This window comes from Pelmatolapia mariae, linkage group LG3_W (assembly GCF_036321145.2).
Source record: "Pelmatolapia mariae isolate MD_Pm_ZW linkage group LG3_W, Pm_UMD_F_2, whole genome shotgun sequence".
Taxonomy (NCBI): domain Eukaryota; kingdom Metazoa; phylum Chordata; class Actinopteri; order Cichliformes; family Cichlidae; genus Pelmatolapia; species Pelmatolapia mariae.
In genome coordinates, this window is record NC_086229.1 from 72,916,050 (window position 1) to 72,935,486 (window position 19,437).

At 45.4% G+C, this 19,437-nt stretch overlaps 1 protein-coding gene across 6 annotated transcripts in view; it reads left to right on the top strand.

Annotated features, from left to right (window-relative positions):
* Window positions 1-18,717, top strand: part of LOC134624791 (barrier-to-autointegration factor-like protein) — a 361,649-nt gene extending 342,932 nt beyond the window's left edge. For 3 of the 6 annotated variants that reach the window (XM_063469850.2, XM_063469849.1, XM_063469852.1), the window contains exons 2-4: window positions 194-299; window positions 9,010-10,194; window positions 10,430-11,505. In XM_063469850.2, the coding sequence (XP_063325920.1) occupies window positions 282-299; window positions 9,010-10,170 (1,179 nt within the window). In that variant the 5' untranslated portion in view covers window positions 194-281 and the 3' untranslated portion in view covers window positions 10,171-10,194; window positions 10,430-11,505. Of the gene's footprint in view, window positions 1-193; window positions 300-9,009; window positions 10,195-10,371; window positions 11,506-16,616; window positions 16,724-17,706; window positions 17,834-18,491 lie in introns of those variants that run through there. The other 3 variants (XM_063469851.1, XM_063469854.1, XM_063469853.1) reach the window with 3 other exon arrangements.
* Window positions 18,718-19,437: the final 720 nt, after the last annotated feature.

A 19,437-nucleotide genomic window follows, 5' to 3' on the forward strand; every position in this document is an offset into this window, starting at 1 on the left:
TATGGAGGGGGGTCAGTGGTTTTTCCCTTTCAAGTTGTTGTAGGCAACTGATGACTTTCTATTTGTAGTTGCTTCTGGGGTTTCACCTTGAAGCTTCATAGGTATTGTTGTCACTGAGGAGTTTAGTCATGTTTATTTGCTGTGCTTCTTTTTGTCAGGAATAAAATACAAATATACACTTTTTGTGTCCCAGCTGAGTAACAGGAGGAGAAGAGTCTGGTGGTGCAGCAGAAGAACAATTTCAGCCATTTGGACTCAGCTCAGCCACTACAGAGAAAACAATGACTTCAACACAAAAAGTGAGAAAAACATCACAGTTACACTGTTATTGAAACTGTGTGCACAGCTGGTTGGTTTTTAAAAACCCATTAACAGCAGCTTTATCTTTTCCATCCTGGGCTCCTCCATATATACAGAATCTACATTCACAACCACAAAACCACAGAAGTTACAAGAAAATACAAAGATCATATTTTCTCTACACACATTGAAACAACAATATCATCAGTTGAATTAAAAAAAAATTCTGAAGTAAAATAGTTTCTCTACTGATCAATATTTCTTCAATAATGTCATTTTCATTACAACTCTCATTGTAGCACATCATTGTAATGTGATACTATCACCAGAAGGTGATGGTAACACACTTACAATGTGTTTGTCTACATGTTTGATTCCACCAATGGAGGGAGTTTCAGTTTGTTCCACGACTGCATTTCACTCACTGCCTCTATAGTGGAGATATCAAAGATCGGCCCGGCTGTGGCACTGATTCAACCTTTGAGCACTACGGTCACCCCAGTGTGTCGGCCAGAACACCACTTGAGGCCAAATTGTCCCAGAGCGGGAAAGAAGAAGGGAGCTTGAGGTTCAGTTTGCGGCACTTTATTGTCGCCACTCAATTCCTGGGGCTGTAAACACAGCAGGTGTACATAGGTGTGTATGTGTGTGGGTGTGTGGTTTCCTACAAAGAAATAAACAATGGAAATACAAGATAAATAAAGAGAATAGACAAGTAAAACACTCAAATATAAACATGATCCAACATAGTTGACATAATCACATACATAGAAATAAGACAATACAATACACTTCAAACTACTCACACTATACAACTAAACCGCATTAGTGCGAGGTTAAGTTACCGTCAGTACAGAGGAACTACTTCCGGTAGTTGTACAAAATAAAAGCTTCCCGATTATAACCAGCCGTAATGCTCTTATTGTGAAGGGCAAGTGGGAACACCATACTTCCGGTCAAACTACGATCGCTATTTTATTAATCCTAGTACCTAATTGTTGCTACAAACGCTGCTACTTTAAAGTAAACAATCACAAGCATCACATACAGCATATAGAGAAGGTTTGATAACACAGGAATGACGTTATGGACATACGAGCGGCCGTGCGTCAACAAAGCTAAACCAGGATAAGCTAACGACATAGGTTAGCATATGAAATGAGGGTGAACTCACGCGTTGCGTGCGTGGCCTGCCGCTCCGACTACGGACTCATTAGCTCCTAAATGGTAAACAGACTACAGTACTGACACAAACAAAGGCAAGATACAACACAGGTCAATACTCACTTGTCATTTACGCACACATAACATTCCCCAGGAATCAGCGCAACCCCTCCAGACCAACACTGCTCATCCGCCATTAAACTGCCCACCTTACTAACCGGATGATGTCACTAGAAGGTGGGCTGGCCCAAACTGACAGAAGACTGAATATTAAATGAACTTATATAAGCTTTTAAACTAAATATAAACTAAACTAGTAAACTATTCTATGAACTTTGGGGCCTTTTATACAGCCGCCCCCAAATGTATATAAGACATTTGCTCATCAATAAGGCAACAAAGTTCTAGGGTTGTGGTGAGTTTGACGCAGAGCTGTCCTCATCTTCTCCAGAGGGCAGCGCAGGGAGGACAACCAGTCTGGCAACCGGCCGAGTGTAGACTCTCTCCTTCACCTTCACGTCAACCGACCTGATGCGTCCATCAGGGCTAGGATGAGTTTTAATCACCCTCCCCACAGGCCAGAGAGCCCTGGGAAGCTGTGGATCAGCGATCATCACCACAGAGTCCTCAGCCAAATCAGCTGCTGTCGATTGCCACTTCTGGCGAGTCTGCAGACTGGGAATGTACTGATGGATGAAACGTGACCAGAAATGGTCAGCCAACACCTGGGAATGCTTCCAGCGACGGCGACTGAGGAGCTCATTCTCTGGGTATACTATCTGAGATAGCGATCCATCCGGCCGCCCCATCAGAAGAACATTGGGAGTCACTGGATCTGCATCTCTGGCATCGGACGACACATACCCCAGTGGTTTACTATTGAGTATCCCTTCCACCTTGATGAGTACAGTGCGAAGCACTTCTTCTGGAACTGACTGAGCACCAACTGTAGCATAGAGGGCATACTTAACCGACCGAATCTCCCTTTCCCATGCTCCCCCAAAGTGCGGGGCACCTGGAGGATTAAAGCGGAAGCTGATCTTCTGGGGTGCTAGAAGCTGTTGTAGTTCCGGGCACATCTGCAGAAAGGTCTCACGCAGTTCCCTCTCACCTCCCCTGAAGTTGGTCCCCTGGTCCGAAAACAGCTCGGCAGGTGCACCTCTACGAGCGACAAATCGCCGAAGAGCCATCAGGAATGCGTCTGCATCAATGGTGTTAAGAACATCCAAGTGGACTGCCCTGGTGGTAAGGCACTTGAATATGATTCCCCATCTCTTCTCAATACGCTGTCCAACCTTGACCTCAAACGGCCCGAAGCAGTCCATTCCCGTAGAGTAGAAAGCCGGTTTATGTAGACGTAGCCGGGCTGCTGGCAGGTCTGCCATCTTCGGCACTGTAGGTCTAGCTCTCCACCTTTGACAATCAGCACAGAGGTGTTGGTAGCGCCGGACAGCTTCACGCCCTCGCAAAATCCAGTAGGAGCGCCGAAGCTCTGCGAACACCCGCTCCGGGCCAGGATGATGGAGGCGGCTGTCAAAGTCTTGGATCAGGAGTTTGGTCACTGGGTGGCCTGGGTCCAGGATAATCGGATGGAGTGTCTCCAGTGCCAAATCTTCAGATCGACGAAGTCGTCCTCCAACACAAATGAGCTGTCTGGTCTCATCCACCTCGGGTGACAGAGAGAGAAGACGACTGCTCCTGGAAACTGGCTTACCGACTTTCAACAGATTGTACTCCTCCGGAAAACTATCCATCTGGGCCCTCTGTAGGATCAGCCTCTCCGCCTCGCGATAGTCCTCAGCAGTGGGATGAACATCTGGTTGGGCCGCCCCATGTAGCTCCCGCACTGCAACCTCTAACATCTCACTCCAGGTTCTGTAGCGGCTCAAATCTGAAGTTGGCTGACCTGATGGAGCAGCTGCGGTGGTCCCACAGAACACAGCTTTGCGCAGCTCCGCGGCATCATCTGCTTGGTCAACCGTGAGATCCTCTGGCCAGGAGTCTGAACTGTGAAGGAGGAAGGATGGTCCTTGGCTCCATCTATTCGGTACAGCGAGCTCTTTCAGCTTCTTCCCACGTGTCACATCATCGGCTGGATTCCTTCCAGAGTCGACGTATCTCCAGGAGTGCCTGTCTGTCAGCTCTTGTATCTCGGCTACACGAGTGCCAACGAAGACCTTGAATCGGCAGGATTCAGACTTCAGCCATGTCAGCACTGTTGTAGAATCAGACCATAGGACCGTCTGGTCGATTCTAAGGGTGAGCTCCCTTTCCAGCACTTGTGAGAGCTGGGCCCCAGTGAGTGCAGCACATAGCTCCAATCGAGGCATAGAGTGAAACCGCTTGGGGGCAACCCTGGACCGGGCCACCAAGAACGACAGATGCACTTCTCCATTTCTGCCAGTGGTCCGGAGGTAAGCTACCGAGCCATAAGCTTCCTCAGAGGCATCACAAAATATGTGTACCTCTCTCTGACAGCTGAAGGTGTCCACTTGCTTAGGCACATATGGTCGAGGAAGAGTAACTTCAGGCAGAAACTGCAACTCTTCCTCCCAGGCTGTCCACTGCTGCATGAGCTCCTGAGGTAGATGTGGGTCATCCCAACCCCTTTGCTTGTCCCAAAGATGGCGGATGATTACCTTCGCTCTGGTTGTGTAGGGTAAGATGAACCCTAGGGGGTCGTACTGGCTGGCCAGGACCTTGTAGATATTGCGCATCGTGGGGACTGCATATGGAACTTGACGATGCTTGTAGCCTAGGACATCTGTGTGGAATAGCCAGCTCAATCCCAGGGTAGATTCTGGGGTATCTACCTTGTTCTGGGCCAGCCATAGCTCCACACTAGCAGAGCAGCTCTCTTCTGGTAAATGACTGATGACGTCACGTTCATTGCTGGCCCACTGTCGTAGGTCAAACCTTGCTGAGGCTAGAATGGCCCGTAACTTGTCTACAAGGTTCCTTGCCTCTTCCACGGTGGGGAAACTCTGAAGGCAGTTGTCCACATAAAAACACCTTTTGACTGAGAGTCTCACGTCATCATCTGGCTGGCTGTTATCCATGACGTGACGCTGCAGGGCGAATGTGGCACAGCAGGGGCTACACGTGGTTCCAAACGGGAGCACCTGCCACTCGTAGACTGCTGGAGGGCTCTCGTCACTGATGTCGCGCCAGACAAATCTGAGCAGGGCACGATCTTCTGGTAAGAGACAAACCTGGTGGAACATGCCTTTAATGTCCCCACTCACTGCAACTGCATGCTCTCTGAAGCGCAATAGAACTCCCAGAAGAGACTCACCTAAGGGGGGCCCAGGCAGCAGGTAGTCGTTCAGGTTCTGTCCTCTGTACTGAAATGAGCAGTTGAAAACCAAGCGGTTCTTACCATTATGGCTCACCATGTGATGAGGGATGTACCACGCCTCCTGACCTTCTGTCGCAGGTGTCCCAGAGCCACACTTAACGATGGAGCCAGCCTTGATAAGCTTCTCCATCTCCACCTTGTAGGCTTCAGCTCATTCTGGGTCTTTAGCCAGCCTTCTCTCCACACCCCGTAGACTTGGCATGACAGCGTCTTTGGTGGCCTGCAGTATAGGCATCCCCTTCCGGCGAAGCAGTGGGGTGGCATAGCGAAGTATGCCTTCAACCTCTACTCGGACAGTTCTGGTCTCCAGAATGCGTATGGCCTCTTGGTCTTGCCTTGAACGAGTAACAACCTTCTCGTTTCGGAACGGAACAATGTCGACCTGCCATAGCTTCTCTACATGTTTCATTAATTCACTGACCTGAGGTGCCACAGTTGTCAGCAGGCACTGCTGTGGTTGGGCAAACTGGCCGACTATACTTGCTGGCCCTTGTAGCGCCCAACCTAGCCTGGTGCGAATAGCAGCAGGCCCTCCTGGAGGTCCCAGCCTGACTGGTTCAACGGGGGTAACCAGATGGGGATGGTCACTGCCAATGAGTAGCAAAGGTTTCACATTTATCAAGGTGTGGATCGGAAGGCCAATCAGGTGTTTATACCTTTCTCTGAGTTGCTCCATGGGATAAGTGTGGCCTGCAAGTCCGATGCGTGCAGCAGTGAAGGCCCCGGCAATCTTGAACCTGGTCCTGGGCCTTGAGGGAGAGGAAACAGAGAACGACACTGACTCACCTCTGAGAGTCTGCACGTCCTGCCTAATCGTGCGCAGTGGGACGTCCTCTGTGACCCCTTGCATGCCTAACTTCTCGGCAGCCTCTGGCAGAAGCATCGTCCTCTCTGACCCGTCATCCAAGACGGCATAAGTGCTGATTGTTTGCTTGCCATAATGAATGCAGACTTTGACGATCTTTAGAAGGACTCTGCAGCCTTCAGTGGGTCTGTCTAGATACAGGACGTCGGTCGCCGCCTTCGAGTCACCGCTCACCATCGCTGTTGTTGGTGACCCTTTCAGTGTTCTAATGTTGACATCATGCAGTACCTGCAGGTGCTTCCCTTGGCAGAGGCTGCACGTCTTCCTCAGATTACACTGGGCCGCCTGGTGTGACCGTGCGCAACGCCAGCACCTCTTGTTACTCTTTATCCACTCTGTGAGCTGGTCCTTTGTCAACTTGGATACCACTGTGCACTGGCTGAGATAGTGCTCTTCTGTGTTACAGAATGGACAGTATGGTTTGTTCTTACTGGCCACACCACCTGGCCTCACTGCCTGTGGCTTTGTCGTTACCTCCTTTGCACCATGAAGGACTGTGATGGATCTCTTACCCTGGCGCACCTCAGGCCTGGACCACTGTTTCTCCTTTGTCACTTTCGCTGCTAGCTGCCCTTCAGAGTCTTGGCACCAGGACTCATACTTAAGCCACCCTGCGAGATCTGCCAAGGTATGCATCCTCACACCTTGTTGGAACATGCAGCGGCGGAACTCTGCTCTCTGCTCGGGGGGTAGTTTACTAAGCAGACGAGCAACATGTGAACCACAATGTAGTTCCACTTCTCCTTCTGGGCCTAGTGTCCTTAACATCCCCACTAGTGACTGTATCTGGAGGGCAAATCTCTCAAATGCCGAGACGTCTCCACGCCTGATGTCAGGTGAGTCCATCATCGCAGCAATACGCCTCAGCACTATCTGATGTGGCTGGCCGTATTTGTCATTGAGCGCCTCCATAGTATCAGTGAAGGGTGTGGTAGAGTTGAGGTAAGCGTCGGCTATTAATCTAGCCTCCTCTAGGTGCAGGTGATCAACCAACACTTGATACTTGAACAGCTCAGTCGCGTCCTCAGGTAGAAGATTCCCCAATGCCATCTTAAGCCTAGCAAACTCACTAGGGTCTCGACTTGAGAAGTTGGGAATTGTTGGGCGGGGACCACGGTAAACTGTCTCTGAGGCGATAGAAGCCCTGCCCAGATTCGGTCTGTCCGGCAGTGGCTGTGTAGAGGACAGATTGAACTGCTGCTCAGTGGATGCTGGATTACAGTCATGCTCAGTCTTACTGTCCCCATAGGTGGCGCACGGATGCTTGGACCCTCCCAGTGGGAAATTGCCTGAGCGAGGTGGAAGATAAACCGGCTTAAACCAAGGAGGTGGATTATGGGAGGCTTTATCTGGAAACCTGGGAGCAGGGGGAGGATCTGGTGACAGACTCTGTCCTGGGTGGTCCACAAACTTATTAGCAGGTGGGATTGCCATTGCCTCTGTCTTAATGGCTGGAAAAACACATGCATTTATGTGATGGGGGTTCAACGCTGGTGGGTCACTAGGCAGTGGTGCTTCCTCAACTGGATCTGGCCACGGTGGTGGAGCAGGCCAGTCATCATCCTCCTCAATCTCTGCTGCATCACCCGGTAGCGGTGACTGCATTAACCTACTGGTTTGGAGAGAAGATGGGCCCTGCATGCTCTGGACAGCTTCCACTAACTGTCTCATTTCTGCTCGCAGTGCCTTGAGTTCGACCAGATCTGATGACATACGCTGCTGGGTCTGCTGGATGAGGTGGCGCTCCTGACGGACGTCCTCTAACTCTGCACCTATTTCCTTATTTGGATGTGTATAGGGGAGCACAAAGGGTAGAGGAGTAGAGTGATCGTAGGCTTGTTCCCCATGACTTCCCTCTGGATACAGCTGGGGGGCTAGCTGATTCTCCTGGATGTGCTGTTGGCTCTGAGCTCCATAGCGCGAGGCCGTCTCATGGAGAATAGCATCCCGCCTCCACTGAGGGCTGGCTAGGTTGTAGCTAAAGGGGGAAGCGAGGGAGGTCATCCTGGCCTTGTCCTCTAGGTGTGTGAGCTCTACATCCTCTTTATATGCCTGGCTAATGGAGCCTGGGTACTCCACCTCATAATCTGTGTAGCGCCCAGGTGGGCGAGCATGTCGTTTGGGGCGTGCGCCGCGAGCCTCATACTCTGGGACTGATTCCATCTCTGAGGCAAGCCTAGTGCAATCCGGCTCGAAGTACCATTAAATATAGTGGAGATATCAAAGATCGGCCCGGCTGTGGCACTGATTCAACCTTTGAGCACTACGGTCACCCCGGTGTGTTGGCCAGAACACCACTTGAGGCCAAATTGTCCCAGAGCGGGAAAGAAGAAGGGAGCTTGAGGTTCAGTTTGCGGCACTTTATTGTCGCCACTCAATTCCTGGGGCTGTAAACACAGCAGGTGTACATAGGTGTGTATGTGTGTGGGTGTGTGGTTTCCTACAAAGAAATAAACAATGGAAATACAAGATAAATAAAGAGAATAGACAAGTAAAACACTCAAATATAAACATGATCCAACATAGTTGACATAATCACATATATAGAAATAAGACAATACAATACACTTCAAACTACTCACACTATACAACTAAACCGCATTAGTGCGAGGTTAAGTTACCGTCAGTACACAGGAACTACTTCCGGTAGTTGTACAAAAGAAAAAGCTTCCCGATTATAACCAGCCGTAATGCTCTTATTGTGAAGGGCAAGTGGGAACACCATACTTCCGGTCAAACTACGATCGCTATTTTATTAATCCTAGTACCTAATTGTTGCTACAAACGCTGCTACTTTAAAGTAAACAATCACAAGCATCACATACAACATATAGAGAAGGTTTGATAACACAGGAATGACGTTATGGACATACGAGCGGCCGTGCGTCAACAAAGCTAAACCAGGATAAGCTAACGATATAGGTTAGCATATGAAATGAGGGTGAACTCACGCGTTGCGTGCGTGGCCTGCCGCTCCGACTACGGACTACATTAGCTCCTAAATGGTAAACAGACTACAATACTGACACAAACAAAGGCAAGATACAACACAGGTCAATACTCACTTGTCATTTACGCACACATAACATTCCCCAGGAATCAGCGCAACCCCTCCAGACCAACACTGCTCATCCGCCATTAAACTGCCCACTGTACTAACCGGATGATGTCACTAGAAGGTGGGCTGGCCCAAACTGACAGAAGACTGAATATTAAATGAACTTATATAAGCTTTTAAACTAAATATAAACTAAACTAGTAAACTATTCTATGAACTTTGGGGCCTTTTATCCAGGCTCTGTTTGTATCTCTGTCACTGCAGGACCAACATGGAGCGAGAAGTCAGCGCTCTCAGGAGGCCGACAAACCTCACAGAAGAAAGCGAGAGAAAACCTACAGCTGTGATGAGTGTGGGAAGGATTTTACCCAGGCTGGACACTTAAAAGCTCACCAACTCACCCACAGTGGAGTCAAACCTTACACCTCTGACTTGTGTGGAAAGTCTTTTAACCGGGCTGAAACCTTAAAAACACACCGAGTCATCCACAGTGGAGTTAAACCTTACAGCTGTGAGTTGTGTGGAAAGTCTTTTACCCAGGCTGGAACCTTAAAAATACACCAACTCATCCACAGTAGAGTTAAAGGTTACACCTGTGACTTGTGTGGAAAGTCTTTTACCCTGGCTCAAAGCCTAAAAACACACCAAGTCTTCCACAGTGGAGTTAAACCTTACACCTGTGAATTGTGTGGAAAGTCTTTTACCCTGGCTGGAAACTTAAAAACACACCAACTTATCCACAGTGGAGTTAAACCTTACAGCTGTGAGTTGTGTGGAAAGTCTTTTACCCAGGCTGGAAGCTTAAAAAAACACCAACTCATCCACAGTGGAGTTAAAGCTTACAGCTGTGAGTTGTGTGGAAAGTCTTTTACCCAGGCTGGAAGCTTAAAAAAACACCAACTCATCCACAGTGGAGTTAAAGCTTACAGCTGTGAGTTGTGTGGAAAGTCTTTTACCCTGGCTCAAAGCCTAAAAACACACCAAGTCTTACACAGTGGAGTTAAACCTTACAGCTGTGAGTTGTGTGGAAAGTCTTTTACCCAGGCTGCACACTTAGAATCTCACCAACTCATCCACAGTGGATTTAAACCTTACAGCTGTGAGTTGTGTGGAAAGTCTTTTACCCAGGCTGGCGGCTTAAAAAGACACCAACTCATCCACAGTGGAGTTAAACCTTACAACTGTGACCTGTGTGGAAAGCCTTTTACCCTGGCTCAAAGCCTAAAAACTCACCAACTAATCCACAGTGGAGTTAAAGCTTACAGCTGTGAGTTGTGTGGAAAGTCTTTTACCCAGGCTGGAGACTTCAAAAGACACCAACTCATCCACAGTGGAGTTAAACCTTACAGCTGTGACTTGTGTGGAAAGTCTTTTCAATATCCACATCAGCTGAAAAAACACCAACAGATCCACACCAGAAAGTAACTCTACAAGTGCAGTTACTGTGAGGTATGTATTTATTTTTTTATCTTGTATTTTTAACCTGATTGTTTGGAACAAGTCTGATCAGTAAACTTATGGAGTTATACTGGATGAACTGTTTGGAAAAATGAAGAAGTAATCTGAGTTTTATAGTGTAAACAGTAAAATGTAATTGGACGTTGGCAGAGATGCTCTTTATTTCAGGCGACATTGACGATAAAAATGTTGAAGGAATTCCCTGACTTACACGGTCTTTGTTTAGAAGTGGAGCAGAGCACAAGGATTCAGTTCTCAACCCTGTCGTCACTGTGGTGGTGGGAAAGAGTTTCTCTGTGACCTTTGCAGAAAACCTTCAATCATGAACAGGACCTAAAACCTCATCAACATAGACACACTGGAGACAAAATGAACGACTGCAAAGAATGTGGGAGAGGCTTCCACACACCAAGTACATTAAAAATACATGAACCCTTCCACAGTGGGGTCAAAAAGCACATCTGTGACGAGTGTGGGTCATCCTTCACCACTGCACATGAGCTCAATGAAAAAGCATAAGGGAATCCACACAGGAGAGACACCATACAAGTGCAGACACAAACGATTCCACACTGTAAATAAACTGTTTCACTGTTACCAATGTGCAAAAACATTCACTTCATTATCTGCTCTGTGCAAACATCAGCCTGATCATGCAGGACTGAAATCACTGGATCACAATGAATCTGAAGAGAGAGAAAGATCCTCTTCTGGTTTCTGGTTTCCTTCATTCATATTTATTCTTTTGCTGTGGTAATCCCTTCTCTTAAATCATTTTCTCCCAAAACTGCAATTATTTTCTCAGCAGTTGCTCTTAAAACTTCCCAAATGAACTAAATCTGTCCACCAGCTTTGAAACAACACCTGCTGTGACTTTATGTCCAGAAAGAAGAAACTCAAGCTAAACTGGTTTTGGGCTGTACTTCCATATAATTCCAGTTTGTACCAGAAGATGAAGCAGTGAGTCAGTGTAACCTTTATTTAATTGGGCAAAGAATACATTCGTATTCACAGTGGCAGCAAAGTAATGTTGAAAGTTAAAAACAGCAGCACACATCAGGACCATTTTAAAGATCACTGGTGACTTTTACTTAATTCAAATTCCTTCAAATTTTGGCTCCTCCTTTCACTTTAGTGTATTTACTGTATCCTTGAAGTCCACGTGTTGTTTATTAATGAATTCATTTTGATCCACATGTTCTGCAGCTGTTTTCCTGTTGATTTGAAGTTTGTATTATGAAATCCTGATAATGTTAAAGCGTTAGTTATATTTGATGAATGTGAAGTTTGTCCTATTAAACAGTTTGGTGTGAAAAATAAAGAAATGGTCTCAGAACAAGTAGTTTGAGCCATGATTTCAGATTCAAACTAATTAAACTGTTTTCAGTGGTACATGTGGAGGTTTATCAGAGGAGGAGACTTGGCTGTTCTCCACTCACACAGAACAGGGTTCCTGCAGCTCATTAAAAACTCTGAAATGATCTTCAAGGATAAAAATATGTGATTTTTCTCAAAAACGTGCTGTGGGCATGACGTTTTTAGAGAGTGTGTTTAAGATGCATTGTGACTAACATCTCACACATTACAATAAAGCAGATGTTCCTGCATTGCAACCGCGCTTTGCAGATGTGTTCTCCCCCCTGTCCGTGTGCACGACTCTCATGGAGCACCACTTTGAAACGCAGCTGATTGGCAGATTCCCTTGTCTGCAGAGTCCAAAGACAAAAACGGCCTTCTCCACTCTGTATGGTTCGTACCAATTCGTCACACTTCCGTTTGGCTTGTTTGAAGCCCCGGCCATTTTTCAGCACCTCCTGTAGCGATAGCTGCGTCCTCACACTGCATATGCTGTTTCCTACCTGGATGATGTCGTCATTCATGGTGATACCTCGGTGGAGAATGTGCAGTGGTTGTTCACGGTCCTGGATTCCCTGAGGCAGGCAGGGCTGATGGCAAACCCAAAGAAGTGTGTGGTTGGATGGAGGGAGGTACAGAGTTTTTTGGTACAATTTTGAGACCCCATTTGAAGGCTGATTACACCACAGCGACGTGATGAAGGCTGTCCCAATTCCAAATGCGGCTGGAAATACGCTCTTCATTTCCCCGGACTTGAAGGATGAGTCAGGTGTATCATTCGCGGCCCAACATATCCCAGAATTCATAGCGCAGCTTTGACTATGGGTAATCTTTTTGAAAAACAAAAAACGGCAGATGGCAGAAGCGTGGTGGCCAAAGAGTAAACTTTTAAAAGTATTGAATTTTTCAACCTCATCAGTTAACGCTGTCCATGCAGATATTATAGATTTGTAAATGATTACCTAACAATCTTGTCAACACAAAGTTCTTTATTGAGAGGCAGTGGGGAGAGGGGACACTTGGGCAGTGCATTTACTGCATGTAATGTGTCATCAACCTTTTCATCTTTTCTCATTACCCACAGCTACATCCACTTCTGTTGGGCTTAGGCTACTCACTAGGGCTGGGTATCGTCACTGATTTCTATAATCGATTTGATTAAATTCAATTTTGACTCAGTAACTGTGTCAAAGTAACTGAGGATAAAACACAGAAAAACAGCAAGCTAAGCATTTTTCAATTTTGCATAATTTAAAAAAAAATTATTAAACAGCAAAATGAAGCTTTCTTTTGGTCGGAGAGGAACAAAAGCTGCAGCTCAGAATCAGTGAGATGTTGACTTTCTGTCCCGACGGCGTGTCCGTGTTCGTGCCGTCGGGTGAGAAAGACGACATTTCATTGATTCTGAGCTGCAGCTCTCCGACCAAAAGTCAGCTTGTTTTGGTGGTTATTGAAATAGTTTTGTGAGCTCCTGGCGTTTCTGGCAAAATACATTTATATGTAGAAATCGATTCGGGATTTAATGAATCAATATCGCATTTGTTTACTGGTTTGCATGCACTTTTTTTTCTAGATTTTTCTAAAAAATAGATTTGAAAAGAATTGATAACTGTAAACCACCACGGCAGACCCAATGGCATTTTCATATCTCGCAGCATCATTCATTCTTACAAGTTATCCAGCTTGTAAAAATAAAGGCTTTGCACCACTGATGATCCACCAGGACAAACTCAGCAGTGTGTGAGGAAGAGGAGGAGGAAGAGCCAGCAGCAGCTGACAGATGGAGAGAATAGACGGACTGTTCCCTGTTTGTAAAAGACTGATAGAAATGTTTTAAATAACTAATTGTCTGTCCTGAACAGGGTTTTAATAGTTTTGCAATTTTCATTAGTTTTTATTTTTATTTAGTTTTGACTTCAGATTTTCAATTTTATATTAGTTTTAATTAGTTTTTACCAATTGTTTGCTAGTTTAGTTTAGTTTTTATTTTATTTTTTGAAACTCCTTAGTTCAGTTTAGTTTTGATTAGTTTCAGTTATAGTTTTAGTTGTGTTTGCAATAATTAAGTGTAACAAAATCCCAGTTTCATCATATCAGTCATTCTCTTCTGCTTATCCTTGGGTATGTTGCTATTCCAGCTACCATACCCTGCACCCTGGACGGGTCGCCTGTCTGTCGCAGGGCTAACACGCAGAGACAGACAACTCACATTCCCACCTATGAGTTCTTTAAATAAATAAATGAATAAATAAATTAGGGCAGATGAACAACCGTTGATACCAGGCAATTATAAAAAGTATATCTTGGCCGCAATGAGACTATTAACTCTTGCAGCACCAGGTGTAAAGGCAATTGACTCACACAGTTGTGTAGATATCCCAGTCCTGTTGTCTCGGGATGCATCACGCTGCCTTGCCTGGTGTTAGCTTCTGTTTCTGGGGATGAGGGTTGAATGTGCTCCCTTACCTTCTCAAGCTAGGTTAGCCTTCTTGTGAGAGCTTTTCAAGTGCACTTTAACGTTTGTGGGATTTTTTCCCCTTTAGAAATGTTCCTCATAATTTGTCTCTTTCCACTACAAGACACTTGCTTTATCCAAAACACAGTCATATTCAAAGTAATCCCAAATTGGAAGCTGGCGCTTTCTCCAGACTTTTCCTGACATGATTCTGCGCGTGGACGGAGCAGCGACACAGACGACTCGACTAACGTACTGCCACCTGCTGGCATAATGAGACACAGCAAGAAAAAAACCTGGAAACTAAACTTAATTTTTACCCTTGACTATTGTATGACACGCACACATCAACGAAAACTAAACACATTTTGGCTATAAATTCAGTTAATTTTAGTTAGTTTTGTGAACACTCATTACAGTTTTAGTTAGTTAGTTAGTTTTCCTTTTTTCGCTTTTATTTTTATTTCCGTTAACGAAAATATTTTTTCACTTCTAGTTTTCGTTATTTCGTTAGTTTTAGTTAACAATAATAACCTTGGTCCTGAATCAGTCTTATCAGGTAATGTTAAAATAATTTTATCATTTAAGTGTTTTCAGTGTGGGAGAAAGTACTCAGGGCCTTCAGGTTACACACTATGAAAGGCGGTTACAAGTTTAATATTCAGAAACCTAAGTATGTATCAGCAGCAGAATGGAGCAAAAATAAATGTTTGTTTCAGTTCTATGAAGCTTTGAGTATTTTGGATTAGTAGCACTGCTGTGTTTGTTGCATCATATTGCTGTAATTGTTTATATGCTTTATATATTCTGAGGTAAGTTGATCTATAGTGTTACATCATATTCTATAAGGATGTTATGTGTTTGTTTACTTTCTGCCCAGTTTGACCCATTTAGCAGAAGTCAGCCTGTTTAAGGCTCTGATATCTATTCTGTATGACTTAAAGCAGTTATGACATGGTCTGATTTTCTCACCCAATAAAGGAATATTTCATATATCAGTCTACTCTTCATTCTGTCAGAAACAGTTTTCACAGCTTGTACATTTGCTTTTTACACATATATGTAAGCTTTGAGCCAAATGTAATAATCACAGCAAAAAATCCTGGCTCAACTTCACCTGCTTCCAAGGTGCAACCAGTAGCGGTTTTAGATACGGGCGGTTGCCCGGGGCGGCATCGTGGTGGGGGGCGGCATCACGGGCATCGGCAAACAAAAAAAAAAAAAATTGCTCGTACTCATGCTGCCCGACATCATGCCAGTGCATATTGGGGATGGCATAGGCACCGATCGCTTTTCTATCGCCCATTTGCTGGGAGTAAGGGCGCCCTCCGTTTGCAAGGTGCGCCTGCTACTTGCGGCACAGGGAGGAGAGGAAGGGGCGGCGGGGGATTCTCTGGCTGGCTGGAGCAGCATCTAATAACCAACTCTCAAAATAAAAACAAACCAACAAACACGAAAACACCAGACATTATGATACAGACTTATAATTTGCACCAATGTTTTTTGAAAATTCTATACGAGAAAAGTGAGCGCGAGAGCCCTCGGTGTGCCTGCTCGCTGCTGAAGTCAAAGTAAACTTTATTGTCATCTCCACTACATACAGTCCAGTATAAAGAGAGACGAGATGACGAGGCTCCAGTTACAGCAGTGCAAGTAAACAAACAATAAATATAAGAAGAGTAAGAAAATAAATATACACTTTAGGACCAGGGGTAAAGGGATCAATAACAATTTAAATGTATATTTTATATTTTGTTGATTTAAAGTCTCACACACAACCCGTTTTTAAAGTTTAAAAAAAAAGAGAAAACAAGAGGAGGAGTGCCGGGGGACTGAGCCTGCTTATTTGCCTCACACGCTGTCAACTTTACGCAATAATAGAGGTGGAATTGCTTGCTTGTTTATTAAAGTGCTTGAAAAGTTCACAGAGCAATGTGATTGGTTGGGATTTAAACTCTTAAAACATCACAGGCTCAACAAGGGGAAACTCGTTGTGCTGCGGTCAACAAAAACTACGGCTACCCAGCCCTCATCTCTGTCAAAATCAAACCAGTGAGAGTGTTCGCCCAGGGCGCCAAACAGGCTAGGACCACCACTGCCAGCAACACTTGAGAAACGTAAAACAGCTCAATTATTAACAGGTTAATTATTAAAGCTGTTCTTCGTTTCCCAAATGTAATAATGCCAACATATTAAACGAACAATATTTGTCTTTTATATATGATACACCTATATATTCACTGTCAAAGATACTTGTCTTTGAGTGAAGATTTAAGGTGATAAGACATATAAATAACTGCAACTTGAATCTTTACTGAAGCTCAGTATTTGACACAGAGTTCAATCACATGAATTTCACTAATATGTGTGCTGTACCAGTGTACCTGCACATGTGATGTGACAATAAAAGTGATTTGATTTGAGAAACCCACAGCCTTCGGCACGTCGCGGTGACATAATCGGCCTTAAAATGCGGTCTTTAAGGCTGCAGACCCTGAATTGGGATACAGCCAGTGACATGCAGCTGCGATGAGCTGCATACACCGCCTCTTTTAGCTCCTCCCACAGAGGGCGGGGGCGGGGGGCTGTTGTTAAATTTCTAGATTCATCCTCATTTTCTTGTCGCTTCCTTTTTTGGGGTGAGCGCGCGGATATCTGTGACAGCAGGTGAATTTCACGAGGACAATATCTGCAATCACTTTGAAACAGGTTCGTTTGCACCTCAAACATTTATTTTGAAGCATTTTAACTCTTGGCTTCTTTTTCCTTTCGTAGTTTAAATATTGTTGACGCTCGTTTCTCGTCTCGTGTATCTTCAGCGACTTTCATCCGTCCCCTGACGGAGCTCCTAAATCAAACTACTCGTGTGTCACATTAATGTTTCCAAGTAAAAACAGTCTCGGACTCAAAACACCGTAATTGCTTTGCTACATGTAGGTGCAGGCGGAGGTGCTTCGCTCCGAGTGCTTCACCAAGTCGAGCACACTTTGTTCGTGTGTAGCCACGTTCGCTGGACCGGTTAGCGGTGGGATATCTGAACTTTAGCTCTCAGCTCAAAGGAGAAAATCGGCTCTTTCAAAACCTCTTAAGTCAAGGTAGCACTTTATGTACTTTGAAGTATATTTCATGGAATATCTGTGATTTGGAGAGGTGGCCATCTGCTGTGTCCATTTTGGAGTGAGGGCAAAGGGCCAAAGATGAGGTTCAAAATCCATTTTTGGATACTGGATCAAAGCATGAATGGCCAGGTTCGCGCTCTCATTCCTGGGCTTTTCCTCCAGCTATAACAACAAGCTGAACCCGGCTCAGGGAGGCTCTGTCAAGTCCTGACCTCATCTCTAAGGCCAAGCCCAGCCACACTTCAGGGACCATAGCTCAGGGTGGGGATTGCCCCAATCAGTCTGTCAGTCTCACTCCCCTCACTCGTGAACCTGACCCCGAGATATTTAGACTCCTCATCTTGGAAATAATCAAAGCCGTGGATTCTCAGGTGTGAAGAGCTCAGTGAAATCTGCATCATGAAATGCAGGAACAGGACTCAGAGTTCCATAATAATAATTGTAATAATATTAATAATAAAAATGATAGTGATGATGATATCAATAATAATAATAATGATGTGGATGGATGGAGCTGAGCTGTCTCATGTTATAAACCTGCAGCAGGCGTTAATGAAACTGTTTTCTTCTCAGGATGTCAAGCAGCACTCAGAAGCACCGCACCTTCGTCAGTGAGCCCATGGCAGGGAAACCGGTGACGGCGGTGCCAGGAATCGGACCTACTCTGGGGAGGGAGCTGAACAGGGAGGGCATCAGCAAGGTGCACAAAACACACACAAAAAGCAGAATTTGGTTTTTGGACATGAACAACTTTAACGAAGTATAAACGCCTGTGACAGGGGAGCGAGCTGTCACCTGTCAGGCAGAAGATCCCAAACAGATCTCTGCATTTCACCTTCATGCTGTGTTTTTCTTACATTTATAACGTACATATTATTTATAAATGCAGTTTGAACCTCTCTCTCTCACGCAACGTCAGTCTAACTTTTACTTTTTTTAACTTGATTTTTGCTATTCTTTGTTTTTAATCCATGTTATAAATATATAATCATATGAATTCCCGAACTCTCTCCTGAAGCTGTCAGAGGAGTTTCACTTTCAGGAAACCGAAAGAGCTGATGTGTTTATTCATGTGTGGTATTTTCTGTGTGTCAGACTTTAGGTTTTGTTTTCCTGCTTCATGAACGTTGTCATAGGTTTCCCTTTCCTCTGAAATGCCTCCTGTGTGCCTCACATCGGTCATATCCTGCTCCTGTTTGCACTTATTTCTCTCTCATGTCCTGTCCTTTAAACCAATCTTCTTGTTCCTGACCCTCAGTCTCCAGCCTCTGTTTGTCTCAGTGATTGTAAGTGGTCATTACAGCTCAGCTTCCTTTTTAAAGCTGTCTGATTGGATGGTGTGTTTCTCGTGTTTTCAGGCCTCTGGCCTCCTCGGTCAGTACCTGGTGCAGGACAGAAACCCGCAGAGCTTCAATCAATGGGTCAAACGCAGCAGTGGAGCAAACAGTCACCAGGCCAACGCTTGCACCCAGGCTATGAAGGAGTGGACAGACAACAATCTGTGAGGCCCCGCCCCCTTTACCTGAGAGGCACCTCAGCTGATTATGTGCTGAGCATGAATAAAACATAAATAAAGTTTGTGTGCCGGAGCTTCGTTTGTGTTTGTGACTCAGTGAGTGGTTCTTTGTTTGAACTTTATTTTTAATGACTCGCTGACACTGGCTCAGTCTAACAGACGCCTGCAGGATGATGCGACTCCCATCCGGTACAGCGCCGCTCCCCTGTGGCCGTTTTTGGTACTGCAGATACATGCTGAGAGGTAATAATCATAGTTTAGGAAGCAGGTTAAGGTGTTTGTTTGACCTTCATGATGATAGCAGGGGGAAGGGGGGGCCGACTGAGTCTCTGAAACACGATGGAGTCACCGATCAGGACTCTATTAAGCCCCGCCCCTCATTGCCCAGCAACCCAGAGTCACAGAGGAGAGCACAGTCAGTCTGAGCTATGTCACGTTTCCACAATCAGCCTGCCAGGACATTCAAGAAGTCCAGCGCATTCAAGATGCTTTTCAACATGTTTTCATGTGTCAGCGAGTCATCGCTCACATCCATCACGTCAAAACTGAAGCTGCACTCTGTGTTGGATAAAGTTCACAGATTTAGACTGTTTCATAAAGCAAAAGTCATCATTCCTGCCCGTGGACAGAAATGGTGCAGAGTCTGTGTGTGTTTGATCATAATTAATGTTACTGATTGCTTGAGTGGGCGGGCCGAGATGGAGGAGGAAGACTTTAAAGGAGTTCACAGTTTGTGATCAGAAAGTGAAAATTGAACTACATTTCTCACCAACTGGTGGCAGTGTTTA